Source organism: Triturus cristatus, chromosome 4_1 (genome assembly GCF_964204655.1).
Source record: "Triturus cristatus chromosome 4_1, aTriCri1.1, whole genome shotgun sequence".
NCBI classification, from domain to species: Eukaryota; Metazoa; Chordata; class Amphibia; order Caudata; family Salamandridae; genus Triturus; species Triturus cristatus.
The window spans coordinates 356736089-356760516 of record NC_140585.1 but is presented as its reverse complement, the minus strand read 5'-3'; the positions used below and the strand labels follow the sequence as shown (position 1 = coordinate 356760516).

Sequence of the window (24428 nt, the reverse complement as noted above, 5' to 3'; positions counted from 1 at the left end):
AGGACACTGCCCTCACCTCTGTTGATCACCACCCACCCTCTCTTGTCATAGGACCCTCTGCCTGTCTTCCTCGCTATAGAACTGGTTCCCTCCCTGACACACGCACCCTATTTCTCCACCGCATGGAAAAAAACGGGATTCTCTAGGTAATGACCTCTCAGGTAAAATGTGATCCTGGCCAAATTTACAATCCACCCCACTCCAAATATAGAGAAGTGGACTTGCCCGAAAGACTGTCAGCTGCCACCTGTGCACGACCGCCATCCCTTTGAGCCGCATGTCCCACAGATCCTACTGAGCACTCAATCCCTTTCCCCCCCCTTGAAATTGGATCACTCTGCAATTTATACATCACTCAAAAATGTAGACTCCAAGTTTCCGTCCTCAATCCCAGTAATCTTGAGCACAAATAGAATCCCTCGAGTTAATGTATCGCTCAGACCACCTGCCCAATACACCATGACCCCGATGAACACTCTACCCCCATGTTGGGCTTGCTCACTCCCAGGGATATTCGATCATTAGACGAGATAGACCTATATGAACAGGGGGTAGAATAGCGATCATCCTTAAAGATGAATTCGAACTGAACACACAAGAATCCATGGACTACTCAACCTTCAAATATCTCGGAGTTGATCTCTCAATAAAAGGCATCATCCCCATGTCACTCCACACAATCTTTCAACCCCCCACCCCTTACGGGGGTTTATCATATACTCGTCACTGAAGAACTAACCGATCTAATAACAAAGTTCTCCCTTACTGACACTAATGATGTGCTTCTAGGCGACTTTAATCTGAACTGGAACTACACAAAAGACACCACAGTCAAGAATTTCTTAAACATTCTTGAATTGAATGACCTTAAACAACTCTGCAACAAACAGACCCACACACAATAAAGGCTCTATGGTAGATGCTATAATTAGCGGAAACAATCTTGTCTCCCTTCATCCATCATACCCATCAACTGGTCTGACCACCACCTAATACAATTTTGTCTCAAGGCAAGTCCCAGTACTCGCCCTCAATCAGCCAATAAACTCACTCACTGGCAAAGGAGCCTCAAGAAAATCCCACTAACAGACCTGGAATCTAGACTCTGGGCCCATCTACACTCCCAACCTTACCTTAACTCCATTGATGACCTCACCGCCCTATACAGCTCAGTGACTGATGTTCTGGGCCAAGTGGCCCCTATGAAATTAAATAGTTCTAGAAAAATCGAATCCACATCCTGGTTTAACACCGATATTAACGATGAGAGGAGACATTCAAGACTGACTGAAAGGCTATGGAGACAGAGCCCTTCACTTGAACACCTTGCACACCTTAGATCGGAATGTCTCTCCTACAAAAAACACTTCTTTAGAAAGACAGCCACTTTCTTTCGTAGTCAACTTGACCATGCAAAAAACAGGCCGAGGGCTTTATTCAATATCATCAAACAACAAACCACCCTTATTCCCCAACACTTAACAACAGCCACCAACGAACGCTCTGATGAAGTAGCCAACTTCTTCTTTGACCAAATTGCTAAAATCAAACTTTTGCTTATCCCAGTCCCAAGACCATCATCCCAGCCCGACAACTCTACCAACATGGAGACTACATCACATAACTCAAGAAAGGACAGAGGGGACCCAAGAAATACAAACACCAACACTGATCTCCTCCATCTAAAAAATAATGCTAAGTGGTCTGACTTCAAACTGATGATAGAAGATGAAGTCTTCAAAATAATTGCGAAGTTGAAGCCCACATCCCACACTACGGACCAACTCCCTTCCACCTTAGTACAGAACCTCAACCCTATCATCTCTCCTTTTTGGACCAAAATTATTAATTTCTCTCTCTCATCTGGCAGAGTCCCTGACTCCCTCCAACTAGGACAAGTCACACCCATCCTTAAAAAAACCAGGTACTGACATAAACGACTTTAATAACCTCAGAGCGATCACCAACCTCCCATTCCTAGCCAAACAATCGAGAAATGTGTCCTACTTCAACCCAACCAGCATATTGACTAATTTATTCCTCTCAAAACTTTCCAATCGGGCTTCAGGAGACGCTGCAGCAATGAAACGGCTCTGCTCTATATATCTCAGATGGCATTCGCAAATCTATTGATGAAGGGGACTCTTGCCTCCTTATCCTACTTGGCCTATCTGTGGCTTTTGACACAGTGAACCATTCGGCCCTATTTGAGACCATCAAGAGTCATTCTGGCATTAATGGCACTGTATTGAAATAGTTCTCATCCTACCTACAACATGGTTCTCAACAAGTAAAAATCAACAGTTGTCTCTCGAAACCTGTTCTATTGCCACAAGGTGTTCCTCAAGGTTCAATCCTCGGTCCTGCCCTATTTGATCTCTTCATGGAACCATTCACAACTATTCTGAAACAAGCAGGGGTCAAATGCCACCTTTATGCTGATGACACACAATTATACTACAATATAAAGTTCCCTGGAGACATCATCCATCTGAATGACACACTAAAAAAGATACAATACTGGTTAAGTTCCAACCACCTAAAACTGAACACCAGCAAGTCTGAACTGCTACTCCTCTCACCTAAAATCAATACCTTACCAATCCAAAAATGGCTCAAGAACTTGAACGCACTAGACTGCTCTATTTTCCTTTCCAATTCCTTAGAATCCCCAGGTGTCACCCTGGACAGAAACATGTCAATGAAGGAGCACATCAACAACTCAGCGAAAGAAGCCATTATCATTCTGAAGTACCTAAAAAAAAATCAAACCTTTTATCCCCATCAATGACCTTAAGACCGTTGTGCAATCACTCGTTCTATCTAAACTGGACTATGGCAACGCCATCATCACTGGAACTCCTAAAAGTAAACTTGCTTCCCTGAGAGCCACTCTTAAAGCGGCGGTGAGATTTCTCACTGGAATCAAATGATTTGACAACATCTCTCTGGCCCTTAAGATCTCAACTGGCTTCCCATTGACGGAAGATGCATCCTCAAATCCGCCTGCATCACACACAAAGCCCTTCATACGAAAAAGCTATCATACCTATCAACTAAACTTTCCAGAGCTGGTACACGCCGGGCACTGAGAAGCTCCAGCACACTTCTCCTCATACCCCCTAAGCTGAAAAGGAAATCCACCCTGACATGTGCCTAACTCACGCCCAATAGAGCTCAGATGCAACCCCTCCTTCAAACGAGATCTCAAATCCTTGCCACTGAATAGTTGCATCAACTTGCACACAATCCATCTACGTTTCCCAAAGACATTACCCCACTCCACTGACTCTCTCGTTCTAGCCTCCTGATCCAGTATGTCCCACTTTGGCACTAACTTATTTATCATTACTTACGTAATTGTCATTACCTATTTGTTGCATTGTGCAACATCATGACCTGTTGATGCATCAATGTACTTTGACTATGTTCTCTCACTATTCTTATATGTTCTACTTTTAGATCTCGCTGACTTCATGTGACCTACACGTATCCTCTCTTGTATCTCAAATTGTCCTATGCACACTACTTGTAAAGTGCTCTAATACATTTGGGTCGAGCTAGCACTATATAAAACTCTAAATAAATAAATGAAGTGTCACTGGCTACCTTTTCATAGAAACAGTGATTGAGACTCTTGTTAGCATCATATTGGTCCCTTTTTTACTGACCACAGTAGGAGGAAAAATGTATTCCCTTACAGGACAAACTGGCAACTTGATAGTTATACTAAGTTCTAAGCTCTCCCTTTCAGTATCCATTGAATCTGAAACAAATGTATATAAGTTAGAATAAGTAACTGTGAGCATTGCATTGTTTGAATAAAGGTGCGGTCTTGCTCGTAACTAGTCTGTCTTTCTGATTCACAGGAAGCTGTACAAACGATATGCTTTTCTGCGCTGCGAAGAAGAGAAAGAGCAATTCCTATATCACCTTCTCTCTCTCAATGCTGTGGATTACTTCTGTTTCACTAGTGTCTTCACAACTATCAGTAAGTTTTAGAATAGACAGTTAAATGTTTGCTCTTAGTATTACTTGAAACCTTGACTACATTTTGAAACGATTGATTGCAATGGCATCATATTCGGGTCCACTGAAAAGTGTATTGTTGTAGCCACATGACCATCCCAAGACTAAAAATGTTGGCAGATGTCATGAAGAAAAATTGTGAAAGACGCCATAAAACAGAAGTCGAGAGACTTAGTAATAGTGGTTTGAGAGGGGGGAGCAATTTGAATGTTGAACTAGCCAGATGTAAGTGCTTCAAATAATTTAGCATTCCAGTTGCACTGTTATATTTCTGTATTATATTTTTCTGCAGTTTGATTTTAAAGAGAACGATGCCAAAGTAAATGTCCGCTTCTTTCTCTCCTTCTCCTTCACCTTCATCTTGCATTATTCTAGTGGTGTAATTTTTATTGTTTCTAATGTTTGCACGTAAAAGAGAGCGATAGTGCCAGATAAAAAGCTCGATCAACAAGAAACAAAGGAAATCTGGTATCTGCACATGCCGATTTCCAGTTTTAGGACAAGAACTTTACAAATTTCAGGATTACTTAAAGGTTTAATAGAGAATTCCTCGAAACCTGCATGGAGCAGGTTTTCTGAGGAACCCTTGAAAAACAATTTGAGTGCATGCAAAGATCTTTCTTAAGACTCATTGTATCCAATTTATGTTAACTTATGCAAAAATGCCTCTGCACTTTTTTTTCCTCCATGTCTTCTATCCCATTTCCACCTGGAAAGGGAGTTGCTCTTAACTGACTTGGAAGTGCACTGCCTCTAAGTAGACAAGAACCTGTACTTGGGTTGTGGTTTCATTGTTGAAAATTGATTTGTAGACCAAGTCGATGTTGAGAGATTGCAGTCTGAAGGCCCTCCTTTAACTTTATTGAGTACATTGCTTTGCCAAGGTTTTCTGACAACCTAAAGGGGGATGCCACTTCCGCCATACCGTTGGAAAAGGTTTGCAGTGCCCAAAGTTAAACGGCTATATATTGTAAGTGCAGAAATACAGATAATGCTCTTGGTGGGAGTATTTCCATGCAACAACACTACAGTAGAGGGAGCCTCCAGTGGGATGTTAAGTTTGGACACACCTGGGGGGCGCTAGAGGGTGCACGGCAGGATGGCTGCGCGTTAGTGCAGCTCTGCCAGGCTGATCTGTAATCCACCCATTATCCGCTTACCATCGTGACATCTAAGCGACAAAATTAGCAGAGCAGAGCTACAAGTTAGCGTGGAGCGGGTAGCGGTGCCGCTGACTGACTGGGCTGCAGAGAATCGCTGAATTTACACAAGATTGGCCTGACCGCGCTTAAGCAAAATGGTGGCTGCCTCGGCCATCCGGAGAAACGGCCCGTGCAACTGAGGGATGCGAGGCTTGCTGGTGCTATGAACAAGAGAAAGGTGTAGGTGGACCTCCAGCTGGCAACTCTGGAGAGCTGAGAGCTCACCTGGTTGTATCCTGAGGCTGCGCTGCGAGGAGGTGAACCCGGGAGACGGAGGCGAAGATACTGGTGGCTCGGCGAATCCACGGAGTGGCCCCAGGCGAGAGCCGTGATCGGCGGGACGTGGCGGAACGTCCCGGATGCCCCCGCGGACTGCGGTGTGCACCTGCTGTTGAGGCGACCTAGTGCGGTGAGTGGGGACACGGACAGGCCTGCCCGCGCCTGTTGCTGCGGAGCATGAGCTGCCGGGGTGCCACGCCGGGTGTAGCGCGCAGGCCGGAGGGAAGGCGCAGGTAGTCCCTGGGCAAACTCTGAATGTTGGGAGAAAATTGAGCTGTCAGAAGGCTGCAAAGGGAGGTGTCGGAGCGCATAGTGCGGCGGAAGGCCTCCTTAGAGACACACTCGCCAGCATACACAAACAGTAAATGTGGCAGCCACGTGTCATTCCTGGCAGGCCTGGAGCCATGACTTGGTTTAGTGGACAGCTCTCTTGGGGCTGGGATTGTCCTGAATCCGCGATGTGGCTAGATTAAACAGACATACTGGAGGTTAAAAAGCTGCGGCTGGGTAGCGGGTGATGACAGTCTGGCCCTGTGACCTGCATGTTTAGTGCTCCTTGATAGCTGGCCTTTTCACAGATAAATTGCGGGCACTTGTTACAATCAGCAGAACGGTGGCCAGTGGGTCACTGGGCGGAAATGTGGTGGCCATTAAATAGAGCACTATATCCTCTGCTAAACACTTCACCCACAGAGTGTGTCTGGTGGCCTTGAAAAGAGTCACAAATTATTATACATAACTGAGGAGGTGCAGCAAGAACGGCTAGACAAAATGGGGAAAACAGATAAATCGCAATCGCTACTCACCTTCGATGTGCGGAAACCCAGCAGGTCCCAAACAAAGGCGGCCTCAGACTCGGAGGCAGACTCCCAGGTAGAAATCACTCCATTACTAGAGCTAACGTTGCTGGCAATGCAGCGCAGTCTACAATCCATTGACGGAAAAATAGATGCGTTAAACCAAAGAATGGATAGCATGTCTGCTAAGCTAGAGAAGCAAAATACGGGACATGGGGAGGTTGAGCAGCGGCTCTCCACAACTGAAGATGGTCTGAATGAGGTAGCTGGCAAAGCCCTAAACATGGAGAAAGTACTGGCGCTCATACAGACCAAAAATGAAGATTTGGAGGCCAGGTCAACCTCCGAATCACTGGCCTGCTAGAAACGACCATTACAGGCAAAATGGAGACATACTTGGAGGCGATGATTCGGGACATTTTTGGTCCGGAGAATCTGTCCCAGATGCTGATAGTGGAGCGCGCCCATTGTTCCCTGACTCCGAGACCTGTTCCTGGGGCAGCGCCCCGCCCCATTATTGCCAGACTTTTAAATTACAGGGACAGAGATGCCATTTTGAGAATGGCAAGAGAGAAAGGCAAGATCGAGTACCAGGGGAGAACACTTGTATTTTTCCCGGACTTCACTGTCGCGGTTCAGGCAGCGCGAAGGGAATTTGGCACGGTCAACAAAATGCTGCCATCTGAGCAGATCCCGTATGCCATGCTGTACCCGGCTCGCCTTCAAATAGGTCAGGATGGCGACTGTAAAATTTTCACTAGCTCAAAGGCTGCGCCGTATCATGTGAAAAAGCTCAAACGACGACGAGGAGACACCGCAAATGACCCGGATGAGGACGACGAGTAGTTTAGTCAGAACTGCCCAGCTGCGCGATGTGACTTGCGCTGCACTGCGGACATAAGTTTGGAATGATGCTTGTTATGTGGACTTATTCTGCTTTAGGTCTGTGACGCTAGATAGCAATGCGATTAAGGCACAAATTAGATGCATGCATATATGCTAACATGTATGCGATAGTATGCGAGTACAGAAGATCTCATCAGCCACCTCTCATGTACGTGAGAGGCTAGTAGCACTCTGGCGTTCCCCTAATGGGAGTACCCCACCAGATTCCACTGTTTTTCACTGTTTTGGGTGGAATGTTTGTACTGATGCGGGATGGTTTTAGCAAGTTGGGGTTGCTGAAGTGGGAGGGGAGTTGGAAGGGTGGGAAGGGAATGGTGAGTTTGATGTTAAGTAAGAACGTTTCTAAAGCAACACTACAGCACACTCCATTAATGGGACCTTATCACATAACCTACCACATGACACACCATAGATATGGGTAGTAATATGACATTTCTGACCTGGAACGTTTGGGGTTTGAACTCCCCAAAGAAAATCTGCTCAGTTCGGGCATATCTGGATAGGTGCGAGGTTCAAATTGCCTTCCTGCAGGAAACCCACCTCACTAAGGTCTCAAAGAACAATGTAGGTGCACGATCGGCGGGGGTGAGAGTTGCTGCGTCGTATTAGTCCTATTCTAGAGGTGTATCGACACTTGTTAAGAAGGGAGTGCCATTTACTAAAATCAGAAACTGATGAGCAGGGAAGGGTAGTGATCATCCTAGGGAAGTTGGGAGGGGCAAAGGTGCTGCTGGTAAACATTTACAGCCCTAATATAGATGAACCGGCTTTCTTTGCAGAAGTCTGGTGTCGCATTTCTGCGTACCCTCAGGCGGAGATAATTTGGATGGGGGATTTCAATATTTGTCTGGATGCCTCGATGGACAGGTCCACGAGTGCAGGCACTAGAAGCAAGCTAGCCTCTGATACGTTGCTGGGGCTATCCTTGATGTCTTGAGACTGTGAAAGCACCTTCATTTCCACAGTGCATGGGTTGTGGTCAAGATTGGATTACTGGCTAATGACAGAGCTGGCTTGCACGTGGACAGTGCAGGTCCGGCATCTGGCAAAGACGTTGTCTGATCACTCCTCAGTACTGTTGGAGCTGCAAGTCCCAGATTGCGCTAAGCCACCTTTCCAGTGGAGACTGCAGCAGACTTCCCTGGCAGACCCTGTTTTTAAGGTCGTTATTGGAACGGCGAATGGCAATTACCTCTGTGAAAATGTGGGATTAGTGGACAGTGTGGGGATGTTATGGGAGGCGTTTAAAGTAACAATACGAGGAGAGTGCATCAGTGCGCAGGCAGGTGTGCTTAGGGATTTGCGGCGTAGACTTAGTAAACTAGCATCTGAGATCTCAGCTTTGGAGAGAGAGTATGAGCAGTGTCCAGAACCGGAATTACTAGCTAAAATACGAGAGTTGGTGACTGAGCACAACCAGACAGCAGATCAGGAGCAGGCACACAGGTCTAGGAGAAACACAGCGAGGTATTATGGGGAAGGCCCAGCAGGTCGGTGGCCCAGAAGATTGCTGTGCCACGTGGCTAGGAAACCATTACTGAAATGCTAGACAGGGAAGGCGTGATGCACTATACAACTGCAGGGATAAGCAATGTGGTTTGCGACTTTTATGAGACGCTATATGGGGACAGCGTGCAGGTGCTTGAAACAGACATATGCACATACCTGAGTGATATAGCACTCGGGTGGCTGTCTGAAGGCCAGCGGGAATACCTGACGCAACTATTTGATGAGGAGGATGTCAAACTTGCCATAATGTCCCTCCCCACTTGTAAGTCAGCAGGTATAGACGGGCTCCCGAGCGAGTTCTACAAGGTGTACGTGGAGGAGCTGGCACCCAGGCTCTTGGATGTCTTTGCGGAGGCATATGAGACAGGTAAACTGCCCTACACTCTTAGGGAGGCGCTTATAGTCACGTTGCTGAAACCTGATTAAGGTGACGAGCAAGTGTGACTCATATAGGCCGCTTTCCCTCATCAATATTGATGCGAAGATTTTAGCAAAAATTATTGCCACGAGGCTGCAACCTCTTGTACCCAAGCTGATTCTCCCGGATCAGTCAGGGATCGTGCCAGGTAGATCAACGACGTGTAACTTGCGAAACATTTTTGCTACGCTGCATTATTTTGAGCCGGACTTCCACACTGTGGCTGTGCTGCTCGACGCAGCAAAAGCATTTTATTCTGTGAGGTGGGAGTACATGTTCACTGTCTTGCTTAGGATGGGTATGCCTCCCTTTTTCCTTAAGTGGATTAAATTGCTATGCACTGAACCGGCAGTCCAGGTGAGAGTAAATGGTTGGGTCTCAAATGCATTTCCTATAAAGAGGGGAACGAGGCAGGGCTGCCCCCTGTCGCCGATGCTTTTTTCACTGGTATTAGAGCCTCTAGCTTGCAAGATTCAGCAAAAACATGCTCATGCTGCATTGCGATTTCAACAGTGACCTCTCAGGGTTTCGCTATACGCGGACGACATGATGCTATACCCAACCCTTTTCAACGTCTACATGGCACCGTCGCCAACATCGTCCGCTCACACAACCTCAACATCATCTCTTACGCTGACGACACACAGCTGATCCTCTCATTCACTAAGGACACCGCCACCGCCAAAACCAGCTTCCACAAAGGAATGAAGGCCGTTGCCGATTGGATGAAGAACAGTCGCTTGAAGCTTAACCCAGACAAGACAGAGGACCTCATCCTTGGCTGCACCCCCTCCGCCTGGGATGACTCTTGGTGGCCGGACGCACTGGGAACCGCAGCCCACCGACCACGCACTCAACCTGGGGTTCATCCTGGACTCATCGCTCTCAATGACCCAGCAAGTCAACGCAGTCTCCTCCTCCTGCTTCTTCACCCTCCGCTTGCTTCGCAAGATCTACAGATGGATCCCCACCGAAACCAGAAGGACGGTCACCCAGGCCCTTGTCAGCAGGAGACTTGAATACGGCAACGCCCTCTACGCATGAACCACAGCCAAACTCCAGAAAAGACTACAATGCATACAGAACGCCTCCGCATGACTCATCCTCGACATCCCCCGCCAAACTCACATCACAGCCCACCTGAGAAACCTGCACTGGCTCCCAGTCAACAAGAGGATCACCTTCAAGCTCCTCACCCACGCTCACAAAGCACTCCACAACGCCGGTCCAGCATACCTCAACAAACGGCTCACCTTCTACACTCCGAACCGCCATCTTCGCTCCACTGACCTCGCCCTCTCCACCATTCCACGCATCCACAGGACAACCACCGACGGCAGATCTTTTTCCTACCTCACCGCCAAGACCCGGAACACCCTCCCCACCCATCTGCAACAGACCCAGGACCTGATGACCTTCAGGAGACTTCTCAAGACCTGGCTGTTCGAGCAGTAGCAGTAACCAAAATTACAGGTGCAGCTGGGACCTACTCCTGCAGCCTTTCGAGAGGGGGGGCTTTGAAGCACCAGATATGCGCTTATACTACCTCTGTGCCCAAGCGCAATTTGTGCACTATTGGTATCACCCGCAGAGGTTCCAACCGCATGTAGCGATTGAAGCGGATCCGATCCCTCTAGTGGCGGAGGCATTGTCAGGGGTGGGGAGGGGCCACGTCTGGAGATTAATTCTGTAAAAGGCACTGCCTGGGCCATGAAGGCACTGGCCAAGCGGGCGCATTTGGACTATCTATATGCCCCGGTGCTGCCGATTGCGACACATTCAGACATCACTGCCACCCACGAACCGGGGGCTGTGAGGACACTCTGGGCGGCATTCAATGGGGGGCTCTGTACAAAAAGGGTCAATTCCGGTCGCTTCACGACCTACAAGTGGGGAGAGAGCATGGTATTATGCTGGGCTTTCACATATCTGAGGGTGCGCCAGGCGATCAGATCTATATTTCCCGGCAGAGCCAACACCGTTGACAGCGCTGCAGGTGGTGCTAGAGGGAGAAAACAACAAGGGTTTGATTACGAAGCTGTATAATGCATCTATGAGGTAGATTGAAGTTAGTAAGCCCCCCTCTTTAGTCAAGTGGAATGTAGTGTTGAGCTCTGGTATGACGCTGGAACAGTGGAAGTTTTGTTGTGAGTTGACAAGCAGGCTGATGGCGAACTGCAATCTCCGTATCACATATTTTAAATTTCTGCATGAACTATATTATACGCCGATTCCACTGTGGAGGTTTGGCTTGTGGGAGTCTGCGTGCTGTATCAGATGCGGGCAAGATGGTGCGGACATCTGACATCTTGCATGGAGCTGTGACAAAATCCATGCATTTTGGAAGCAAGTAGCAAAAATACTCACTGGGTTGGTGCTGGAGAATGTGTGTGCTCCGGAAATATGCTTGCTGGAACTGGTTAAGAAACTTAAGCCATGCAGTAGGCACCTTGTGGCTGTCTTGACCCTCTTTACCAAGAGGGCAGTGGCGCAGTGTTGGGGCGCTAGAACTGTCCCTACTATACAAAAGTGTATCTGGGCTATAATCTATTGTAGGGAACAGCTGGGAGTGTACGCTGAGGAATTACCTGAAGCCTCAAGGCCAGCAGATTTTTGGGCCCCTCTGACTGTGTAACTGCTTGGGAGGCCTGATTTACAGATGGTGTAATACATATCAAATGTGAGAGTGAGAATTTAAAGATCAGAAATGTGATTGTTGATATACAGTGTCAAGAGTGTGCTAGGTAGGAAGCTATATGATGTTTTTTCATGTATTACAATGTGTGGGAGGGAGTTGTGGGGGAATTAGTTCAGTTGGATGTTATATATCCAAAGCAAGGAAGCACAAAAGCCTGCATGAAGAAAAAAAGAATAAAAATAAATAAAGTTTGAACACACCTCTTAGTAAAACATACTGGAAGGTAGAGATACCTTCCACCAGTGAAACTCTTGAAGATGACCTTGTGATGCAAGTTGGTATATAGTAAGAGGATGTGTCCTGATCCCAGTCAGAAGACCTAAGAGGAGAAAGTGATGGTGGCCTTTCACATCTGTGCCTACAGTGGTTGACAATCATCCAAGTCCCAGATAGGCTATATAGTCTCCAAAAAGAGAATTCAACTGCTGGGTCTCCAGTGCAAGAGAGAGGAGCTAGGAAATGGATGCATCTTTCTGATTTTGAAATCTGCCTACATATCATAACTGCTTTTGCTGCAGGAGGCAGTGAAACCTGCAGCGGTATTGATGGGGTCTGATTTTTTGTTGTTTGTGGGCGTCAATGTGCCTCTGTTTGGTGCCCCTTGTGATGTCATCGTGCTTCCTCCATAAGCTCCCACCTTTGGTCACCATCTTCAGATTCTTCTTTTTCCGCCATTGGGCCTGGATGCATGCAGAAGGCTCTCCAACAATCTGAAGGCAAAAGTTGCTGAAAATTGAGAAAAATTCACCAAAATTCTGCTGTCGTGCACGCTGACCAAGGGGGTAAGAAGACTTCTCGAATATCGTCCTTTATGATCTTATCTGAGTCACGAAAATCCGACTTTCAATCCTCAAAGACAGCATTGGCATCAAAGAACTTGACGAACGCAAGCATGACCAGAGAGAAAAGTACCCTCTGATCCTTCGAGAAGTACACCACCGGGGTAAAGACCCCAAAAAATTCAAGACCTTGCAAGACACTCGACATTGAAACAGGAGCGGTCGAAAGCAGAACGACACAGTTCACTGGACACGTTGTCTTCGAAGGACTCTTTGTCGAAGCGAAAGCATGATACTCTCAACGTCTAACAGACAGCTGAGATGGAGAAAAAAAGAAGCCTGTCTTTTACAAAAGAAGAAAGACTTGAACGAAAGTCTTAAACTGTTTTGTATCCCAAATCAAGAGGACGAATGCCTCGAGGAAATGGATCCACCTTTAACTCCTAAACCTCAAGAAGATCAAGAACAAGAAATCTTCTATGAGGAGGAGGAAGAACAAATTTACAAGGGTTTTAGGCTTCAGAATACCAAGACGTACAGTGGCAAGATCAAGAAATAGACTCACCAGAAGATGTAGGCACTTATCCTTCAAGGTCGTCACCTCCTGATGTTGGGATTTATAACCAGGTTAAAAAGAAGGGGGCAGATGGATATGGGGTGCAATTAGGAGAGGAAAGACAACAGTCATGTTTTTTACTAGAAACTCTCTTGCCCACACAGTTAATGATTTTTTACCTATGCTGCCAAGTGTTTTGAATCAAGAAAAGGAGACATTTAAAGAGCCAGCATCATGTAAGGGTGTCACTCCTAAGGGCAGAGAAGAAGTAGAACCACTCTTCCAAGGATGCAAACTACATAAAGGGTACAGTTCCAGTAGATTCAATGATAACATCTACTACTAGGAAGAGAGCTAACGTCCCAAGCAAAACGGACCTCCTTCAAATAGGAGAGTAAGAGGATGGACCCGAATTGTTGAAAAGCGTGCTGCAAACCAGTGGCGTATTGCAAATTCCAATGCCCTAAATCGTCCCACCTACCACCATGGAAGAAAATTGGTGAATTAATGAGATATCGACCAGAGCAGTACCAATAGAGGGCAGTACTCTTGGTGGAGGATGGCAAAAATAAAGCCAATACATGTTTAAAGTTTGCATTGGATACAGCAGAACCATTAAGCAGACAATTGATGATAGGCATTACAGAATGACACCATGCGTGGTTAAGACTTTCAGGTTTTCAACCTGAAGTGCAAGCTAACTTACTAAATTCACCATTCAATAGGGAACAACTATTTGGGAGTGCGGTTGACGAGACTCGGTTTCAGTTGAAAAAGGACAACGAAACAGCGTAGTCAATGGGGCTTTACTGTTCAGAAGCAATATAAAGGAACAGTACCCTCACGAACACCAACAGGGAGGAGCTTCTTCCAACCAGATACCTCACATCAGACGTACCAACAGTCATATCAGGGACGTAGTCAGGCAAGTCAACAAATCCACAATCTGGCAGTACCAGCAGGTAAGACAGTGTATTCGCGTACGTCCACGTGGAAGAGGACAAGCACAAAGGGGAGGGGCTCCCCTGGCAAATAAGTGACTTGTCAAAGTTTACAAAGGACATTCGCCAAACATCCAAAAGTGAAGCAGTAAGAATACAGACACAGCAAGGGATAAAAATAGACCATCAAAAACTTCTACCTTCTACACAAGTAGGAGGTAGAATAGCAAATTTCTTCCAGGAGTGGAGAAAAATCACAACAGACAAGTGGGTTTTAAACCTAATACAATTTCTGATATTGCATAGAATTAGACAAGACACCTCCAGACAAAGGACCAAAGAAAAGGTACTTTCAGGAGGTAGAGGAAATGCTGTCAAATGATGCTATAGAATCGGTATTAAGACTATAAAGAAACAAGGGAAACTACTCAACACACTTCCTAATACCAAAGGTAGATGGGTCACTCAGACCAATTCTAGACTTGAGGTTTTTAAACAATTTTTTTTAAAGCTCAAACATTCACAATGAATACCAGGCAAGAGGTAATACCTCAACTACAAGTAGGGGATTACAATGCGAGAATAGATTTAAAGGACACTTATTTACACATTCCCATGAACACAAGCCGCAAGAAATTCCTCAGATTTGTAGTAGACAACCAACACTAGCAGTTCAAAGTGTTTAGCATTTGGAATAAAATGAGCACCAAGAGTATTCACAAAGTGTCTGGCAACAGTATCAGTACATCTGCGCAGGCAGGGTATACATGTTTATCCTTACTTAGACGACAGGCTGGTCATGGCAAACTCATACAAAAGTTGCAAAGAGCACATGCAGCAAGTAATTAAAACGCTATACCAGCTTGGGTTCTCAATACACATGGAGAAGTCATCCCCTGAACCAGAACAAGAGAAAATGTTCTTAGGGTCCAGAACAAATTCAATACAAGGGAAAGTATTCCCCAACGAGGAATTAACAGTAGCACTATTAAAGGAGATACAGCTGTACTGCAAGGGGCAAGCTCTGACTGTGAGAACGGCGGGGAAGCTACTAGGAATTATGGCTTCTTGCATCCCATTGATCCCAAACACAAGGCTTCACATGAAACCATTTCAGGAATGGCGACAAAACTAATAGTCACAGGCGACTGGGAGTTGGAAAGATCTAATGGTTGTCACGCAAAGGATAGAGGAGCAGATATTGTGGTGGGGCAGGTCACGTATAACACAAGGAAGAACATTTACACAACCAATTCCAACTATGACCATAACAACAGACGCCTCACAGATGGGATGGGCGGCACACGTGAACAATCTCAAGGTAAGGGTAGTCTGGAAACAATAGGATGCTATATAACACATCAACATCCTGGAACTAAAAACAGTATTCCTAGCCTTAAAAGCCTTTCAAAAAGCTCTGGGGAAAATCAGTATTGATACGAACAGACCACACAACCACCATGTTTTACATAAACAAACAGGGAGGGACACAGTCTCTACCTCTGTCAAAATTAGCACAAAGAATGTGGAACTGCGCTATTCAACGTAATATGGAGATCTTTGCTGTCCACCTACCAGGGAAGGACAAAATTGAGGCAGACAGACTGAGCAGACAAGCCTCATGGTCTCACAAATGGGAACTGTACCAAAGTGTACTCACAAAACGTTTCCAAAAATGGGGAACACAGGAAAAAGATCTGTTTGCCACACCCCAGAAAGTGAAATGCCAATGCTATACATCCAGACAACATTGCCACCAGTCCATGGGTAATGCACTATTGATAAATTGGTTAGGGAAATTTGTGTACGCTTTTCCCCCATACCACTACTTCACAGGCGGATCAGCAAATGCAAGATCAGCAGCATGACTCTGATACTAATTGCACCTTAGTGAACAAGACAAACATGGTTCTCAGAACTAATAGAATTTTCACAGGGAAAGATTTTCAAATTACCAATCAGGCATGATCTATTCTCAATGCAGGAAGGAAGAGTACTTCACCCAGGATCAGAGTCTTTAAGCCACGCAGCATGGCTCATGAAGGATTAAAATTCGGCTCCTAAAGTTACCGGAAAGAACTATGGCGGTCTTAATAGAGGCAAGAAGACCAACAAATAGAAAGTGTTATATAGCTAAATGGAAAAGATGCTCACTCTGTTTTATAGAAGGATTATTAAAACAGATCACTAGAGATAAAACAGTGCTAAAGTACTTAACACCCCTTCTAGATTGTAAGCTGACCTATGCATCTTTAAAGGTTCATTTAGCAGCATTAGAGGCACACACAAGGGGTCATATTGAAAGAGGTTTCTTCCCATTGCCAGTCATTAAGCCATTCTTAGAAGGAGCAACAAGAATTGCACCTCCGAAGAAGGTGCCTGCACCCACATGGAATTTAAATATTGTGCTCACACAATTGAAGAAGGCACCATTTGAGCCATTACACAAGGCTACATTACCAATGCTTACACTAAATACTGCTTTTTTAGTGGCCATAACATCACTATGCAGAGTTAGTGAGTTACAAGCACTCACTTTACAGGAACCTTATTTTCAAGTTCACAAAGACAGAATCTTCATGAGAACCGACCCTCTAGTTCATGCCAAAGGTTATCTCACAGTTCCACATGAACCAAAGTATTCAGATACCAAGTTTCTTCCTAAGACGGACACAAAGAGGACATTACACAGTCTGGATGCAAGATGTGCAGTAATGTAATACATCGAAACTGCAAAGGCTGACAGGAAAACAAAACAGCTTTGTATTATTTGCAAATAGTTTTCTAGGAAGTCATGTTACGAAGAACACAATTGCTAGATGGATAGCACAGACTATTCAGTTGTGCCACACGAATGCAGAAGAGACATTACAAAACAGTCCTGGTGCACATTCAACAAGAAAGAAAGGAGCAACTATTGCTTTCTTAGCAAATACTCCACTACAAGACATTTGTATGGCAGCAACATGGCCATCAGTACACACGTTCACAAGACTCTAGAAAGCACAAGTAAGACAAAAGGTCTTACAACATCTGTTTTCAAATCAGTGCTCATCTTCAACCCAGCCACCACTGTATCAACAAACTGCTACAAAATCTAAGCACAGCATGTAAATCCAGAAAAACAGTCTTTCCTGTCCGTGTAGTTTTGCAGCTTGAAGACTTTTTTGGATTCACAAGCAAACCCATCCTCCTTTGCCTAGAAGATGAGGAGGAAGCAGCAAAAGTTATGGGAAAAAAAAAATTCTGAAGATGGCGACCAACAACAACAAGCATTTTCAATGCAATAGGTCTCGCATTTGTGCAAGTTAGAACTATAGACATTTTAAATGACAATGTAATTTACCTATGCGTTTTCTGCTTGAAGAGGAGGGAATGTATGTGGTGTGGAGTGGAAGTGTTAGTAGTGGAAGTTTGTGTGGTGGAGCTGTGAGGTGAAATAATGTGACGAGGTGTGCATAGGATTTATGTGGACAGTAATTATGTTCTATTGAGTGTACTGGAATTCTATGTAGTGGTATTGTGTGTTATGGAGTGTAATTATGTTAAATGTTGTTTTGTGTTGTGAAGTGGTATGTAATGGACTTTACTTATATGGTGTGCTGTTGAATTTCGTGGCATGATGTTGGATGTATGTGGGTGTTGTGTAATTGTGATTAGTTGAATTATGTGGTTTGTTGAATCATGTGGTGTTGAATGGAAATGTGTAGAGTTGAATGTGTGGCGTGGAAGTGTGTGGCGTGAGTGAAACATATGTGCTATTATGTGGCACGTGTGGAGTGTAATTATGCGTAGTGCTGCTACGTGGCATAATCTGGATTAATGTGAAGTGTATTTATGTGGTATGGAGTAGAGTGTAGTAATGTTGAGTTGAATTACGTGGTGTTGGGTGGTATTTAGTGGAGTGTAAGTATGTTGTGTGGTGAATTGTGTAGGGCTGAATTGAGTGGCGTTGTGTGGAATTATGTGGCGTGGTGTATAATTGTGCGGAGTGGAATTATGTGGCATGTTGTGGAGTTGTATTTTCTGGAGTGTAATTATGTGTTTTGGAGTAGTGTAAATATGTGGCGTGAGGTGTAATTTTGTACGTTATAGTGGAATTATGTGTAGTTGTATTGTGTGGAGTTGAATTGAGTTGTGTGGAGTGTAATTATGTGGGTTGCAGTGGTATTAAGTTGCATGGAGCACTATTATGTGATGTAGAATTATGTGGTATGGAGTGAAGTGGAAATGTTTATTTTTTAGGATTGTAAATATATGGTATGGAATGTTGTGAAGTGGAATTATTTATAATTGAATTGTGTGGCATGGAATTATGAGATTTTCAAATGTGCTGTGTGTGGAAGAATTGTGTGGTGTGGATTTGGAGAAGCCATGCACGCTTTGGCTTTTATGTCATGGGGTATAAAGTTGTCAGTTTTTTGGAAGAGGACTTCTATTGAGCAACTAAAGTGCAAGCCTAAACCGTTTACAAGAGTGTGAAGGGAAAAGTTTGCACGTGAGGGGTAACCCGTACATTAGAACAAAGAATACTTTTTGCCAGAAACGTTTCACCTTAAACCCTCTCTTTGTATGTTTTGGTTGGTGCAAGAGTTTGCTACCATTTATGTAAAACGTGTGCGAGGCACACGCTACAGCGTTGGTACACAAGGTGTACATTGTATGGTATTGAGTTTTTAATTGTAAATGAACAGTAAAACGATGCCGTCTTCCTTCAGAATGCACCTGTTAATGTTGAGTTCACATCGTGACCCGAAATGCAAATATACCCTGTGATGTAAAGCCACTGCATTTGAGAGAAACGTGGGGCTAAGAGGACCCCTCCCCCCAAATACACACACAGACTAATTGCCTTTTACACAAAATTGAGGGAAATGAATTATTATTATTTGGCAGGAGGCAAGAAGTTCAAACGTGAGAAAAGGGATCCTTTGTTGGGCTGTAAATCCGCGTGGTTCTCTTCAAGCACAACGCTTGGAAGTATTTACACTTCAGTAGCAGTAATTGTTAGTGACGCTCAGTTAACAGCAAACAGCCTACATTAGGAGTCCTTTGTCACAATTACTGCTAAATTGGTAGCATTGGTAGCTTCATGGCAGCCAGTCGCTTCTGAATAGAAGCCATTTCTTGAGACATCGAGCTTTACCTTTTTTTTTATATTTAAAGTCTATTTGAACCCTGCTATTGCCATATAGGTGATCTGGCACCAATTAATCTGAATTATTGCACAAGGGACTGAATAACCGAATGAATATTCACTTTGAAAATATCGCAATCAAAATTTAGTGAATATTTTAGTGGTTTACTGTCGTGATAAAGGGATCATTAGGTTTCACGCAGCGCACATCTTATCACTCCCCTTCCTACATAGTAAGATATGTTTGGATATACACCTTGGTATTAGATAAATCTCAGCACGAATGAGTATGACAATCAAATATTATACTGCATTGATGTGGCAGTGACGAACACTAACAAATTTCCCAGGCCGGACCCCACTCAGATATTTGCCTGCCTTGATGCCATTGGTCATCAATCTACCCAGCTTTATCGAACCGTCATACTAACCATAACCAACCTCTTTTCCCGTCACACATGATTGGTCAACGTCAGAGACATCAATCATCTAAAATTTGCATAGTGCAGCTCTGGTTCTCAAACATCTTCGGTCTGGTCTGCTTGTACTCGTTGGAGGAAGGTTGCTGCAAGAGGCTGAAAAGCAAGACGGCGGAAGCGTTCCTCCATGGAAAATATAAAAAGCTTTGCACATAATTGTTGCACTAACGTGATAGTTTACGCTAACTGTTGCCTCAGGAAGACGCATGCGCTCACAGTCCACGCACTACAAAGTTTCAATTTAGGAAAATTGTAATTAGGATTTGCAATGTAAAAGGTTTTAAGAAACAAAAGCAATGTGCCGACATTCATAGTGGAAGATTACGAAAAAACATGTAAGTGTAGGCTTTTAATGATGTTCCCCGACTGTTTGCCTTTGCAATCCTGGATTAATGTATAAACAAACGGTAGCAGGGTCTGCTCCAAGGAGCGGGTCTTGATTTAAAGTAAGCGCGCCTCTCCTCTTTGTAGCGCGTGCCGCCGGAACAGCGAGGGCGCCTCCAGCCAGCGAGCGACACACCCCGCAGCCGGCCGCCCATGGGGGAAGCAGCGACGCTGCTGAGCAGCTTGTGGCTATCCTAATCTTAAGCATTGTAGTTTTGGGAAAGGGCTGTTATTTTGTCAAAATTCTGAAAAATCTGTCTTTGTTCCTCCACATTGGACATACTAGATTTTTCGCCATAATTAAAATATTTAATTTTTACATCATAGGATCTTCATTGACGGCCATAAGCGCTTAATAATTCCCCGCTGCCTGCGCTAACCCAGGAACACCTTTCAACATAACGTTCTTAATGAGATTAACATTGTAGAATGGTATTAAGCCATGTGAATATCTTGACGGATTTCAATGCAAGTCTATCAGAGATGCCTTTTTCTTTCTGAATGGTTGCCAACGGATGGTTAAGTTCTTGCGGTCACATCATCTGTCATGGAAAAACTCCGTTCAACATTGAATGCATGAAGATAAAAATGCATCTTTGATAGGCGTACATTGAGAAATGTCAAAATAGATCCTGTTACTTTAAGTCCCTGGGAAGCACCCGTACCCACAATGCTTTGTACCTGCAGTTGCCTGACAGAGCCAGTTCTTTTTTTTCTGTCTTGCTTCAGCAGGATCAGTGAACACCTCTGAGGGTTTCACACCTATGCAAAATTACATGCAGGAGTTGTGATAAAATACTTTTACTCCACGTCTGATCAGCTCCTCTGTTGAGATAACTGCTTCTGTTCTGACTGACATTTATTTTCTGCCAGAATGCCTTCTTTGCTCACCAACTATCCTTCTTCCGGAAGGTAGAAAGCAGCATATGAAGTCCACAAAGGCTGTATAGTACGCCTGTCTCCATCTAATCAGGTAAAAGGCAGTGGCATTTGTGGTTAGTGTGCCTTAATCTGGAAAAGGCTTCCACAGAGGGATATCTTCAGATAAGACTTTGTTGTCTATACACTGACATTGACATCATTCCAGTCGACACAGATCATCGACGCTGAAAGCAGCAGTGTCAGTCAAGGGGGTCAGTAGATTAGACAACGTTCCAGGAAAACGGCTGAACAGAATTACACAACATTTGGCAGAAAACTAGATATTAACTCAGTGTGATTTGGTGTAATTCTGTCCACTCTTTTTAGATAAATTAAGGTGTAAAATGTATAGATATCTTTCAAAAGGCACTTGTTCATTGGTCTAGCCTGCGGAACTCTCATGGGCCCAACCAATTAGATTGCCGCTGTCTGGCCTGCCATTACAGAACTTGGGAACTCGGTCCTCGAGCTGTGAATATATGCTGAAAAACATATTAAAAGGGCCAGGTAAGGATACCCTGACCCTCTCGCCCTTTGGGGGAGGGGGGCACCCAAGGGTCCAAAAAATGTTTTTTTATGCGCTGTTGCGGACCCTCAGCCCCCTTTGCTCAATGGGACTTAAAAACCCTTAAATAAAAATTGCAACTAACCAACAACAGCTCCACGTGGCATGGGGTTGGGATTTGCAGCCTAGCACTCCTCCACCTCACAGCTATAGATTGGCAGCAAACGTATCATATAATAACATATTACTTTGTTATTAAAACATAACAATTCACTGATAAAGACAAAGGTTTAAGTGGCGTTATACCTGAGGAAGATAGTAAGATTTAAACCTAACGTAAAAAAAAAAAACCTTCGAAATTCACTAAAAAAGGAATAACTTTCAAAAACCAAAAAAGCAGGGAAATTTGCCAGTTACATGTATCTGACATAAGTGTAACTTGAATCGCTCTGTTGCACTGCTTATGACCTCACATATTAAATCACTCCTGTTATCTGAAATCTATTGTGGCACAAGTTATACTCTGGTACGTATAACTGATGAATTTCCCTGCTTTTTGGGTTTTAAAACGTCAGTTCCCTTCCAGTGAATTTCTACCCCACTCCACTGTATGCTATCCCACTCTCCACCACGTCACTTCACTCTATCCCACTCCACTCTATCCCACTCCACTCAATGCCACTCCACTCTACTGAACTCTATTGCACTCTGTCCCACTCTGTTGTACGTAACTCCTGTCAATGCCACTTATCTGTACATAACTCCACTCTATGCCACTCCCTTGTACGCAACTCTGCTGTGCGCTATTCCACTATACTCCACTTTGCTATTCCAGTGTGCGCCACTCCACTTTACCCAACTCCACGCCAATCCACTATACTCCACTCTATAGTCTACATCCCTCTACCACACTTTACTCTGTAGCACTCCAATGTACAACGATGTTCCCCTGTCAATGGGAGTCTGTAGTAATCTACTTTACTCTATGCCACTGTACAACACGCTATTCCACTCTACAACACTTCATACAACTCGCTGCATCCCACTTTACTAAACTCTACTCTTTAAAACTCTCTTGCACTCTATGCCACTCCACTGTATGCTATGACAACTCTACAACACTCTATACCACTCCAATCTACCATGCTGTACCACACTCTACTGTACTCCCTGCCACCCCACTTTACAACTCTGTAATCCACTCTGACACTGTCCAACACTCTATAACAAGCTAGTCCACTCCACTCTACATCACTTTAATCCACTCCATGCTACGCCAGTCTTCTCTATGCCAGTCAACTCTACAATACGCTGCTCCACTCTACACTCTGCCACTCCAGTGGCCTCGACTCCGCCATATTCCACTACACGACACTTTAACCCACTGTGTCACTGCACAGCACTCCACAAGCCTCTACTACACTCTGTGCCAGTATTCCACACTGTACTCCACTCTGTGCCCCTACACTGCACTGTACAACCCTCTGACACTTTACAACACCCTGACAAACCACTCCCCTGTACTGTACAAGATACCACTCTAATTTACTCGACTACACCTCTCCACTGCTCTCTACACCACTCTACTGTACAACTTATCTGAAAGAGACTATTAGTTATAGATTTTTTACCTTAGAATTACCCCCAGGCGTCAGCCTGGATCAGGAGAATTTTTTCCCAACAGTACCCTTGCGCGTCGGTAGGTGGCGTCGGTGGACTCCGCGTTCGTCATCGGGGCGTCGTGATCGCCGGGATGACGTTGCGGTGTCTACTTAGATGCCACCCCTGCACGCTGACGTCAGTTCTTTCTTTTTTCGCGCCAGCCAGCGCACATCCAGAGAGAGAGGTACCCTTAGTCACTTTTAACTCAAAGTTCGCCATACGATGTAGGCTGGACACCGCGACTCGGTAGGCAGGATGATTTCAACGTCGGTTGCCCTGCAATGCTACGCCTGGCTGAGGTCTATTGGCTTCTTGGGTGATGTCCAATCAACACTTTTGGACATGCCCTTTGATGGCCGTCTCTTGTTTGGCGACAAAGCGGACAACGCGAATCGAGCGCTTCAAGGATTCTAGGGCTACGGCCAGATCCATGGGCCTCGCTTCCACCTCTCACCCCGTGCAGTCTGCTTTTTGCCCCTTTCGTGGCTACGGAAGGGGTGCCACTCCACGTTCCACCTAGAGCCACAGGCCTGTGCAAGCTAACCAGCCTCTGCGCGGCTGGAGATGTGGGACCCAGTGCCTGGGGGCCAGCGGGTGGGCCAGTCCACCAGTGCCCCCTCCGTGCAGCCTCCAAACCCTCCTAGTCCGACCTTTCAGTTGTCAGTTGGCAGGATCCGCCTTCACCTCCCCCCACAGGCAACCCATCATGTCGGACAGGTGGGTTTTGCAGATAGTCCGAAGACTATCCATCCACCCATGCCACCTACGCACCATCGCATGTCGGAGGATCACTTGGCCCTTCTCCGCCAGGAAGTTACGGCTCTCTTGGCCAAGGGAGCTATCGAGCGAGTCCCTGTCCCAGAAGTAGGTCGTGGTCGTTACTCCCACTACTTTCTGGTCCCCCTGAAGGGCAAAGGCCTGCGTCCTATCTTGGACCTCAGGAATGTCAACCGCTTCAGTTCAGAATGTTGACGTTGGCTCAGGTCCTGTCTGCTCTCGACCCTGGAGACTAGATGGTAGCGTTGGACTTGCAGGATGCCTATTTTCACATGCCTGTCCTGCCCGCCCACAGGCGTTACAAGCACCCCTCAGGTGTTCACGAAAGTGATGGCTGTGGTCGCAGCTCATCTGCACAGATCAGGGGTTACAGTCTTCCCCTATCTCGATGACTTACTGTTGAAGGGGTGCTCGCCCCAGGCTGTCGTCACCCACCTCCAGACTACGGC

General features: G+C 45.3%; 1 protein-coding gene across 4 annotated transcripts in view; it reads left to right on the top strand.

The window, feature by feature from the left end:
* The window catches only part of DENND5B (DENN domain containing 5B), a 535468-nt gene that overhangs the window by 400114 nt on the left and 110926 nt on the right, over positions 1 to 24428 (top strand). For all 4 annotated transcript variants that reach the window (XM_085652367.1, XM_085652366.1, XM_085652363.1 and 1 more), the window contains one exon: positions 3870 to 3991. In XM_085652367.1, coding sequence (XP_085508493.1) covers positions 3870 to 3991 — 122 coding nt within the window. The remainder of the gene's footprint in view (positions 1 to 3869; positions 3992 to 24428) is intronic.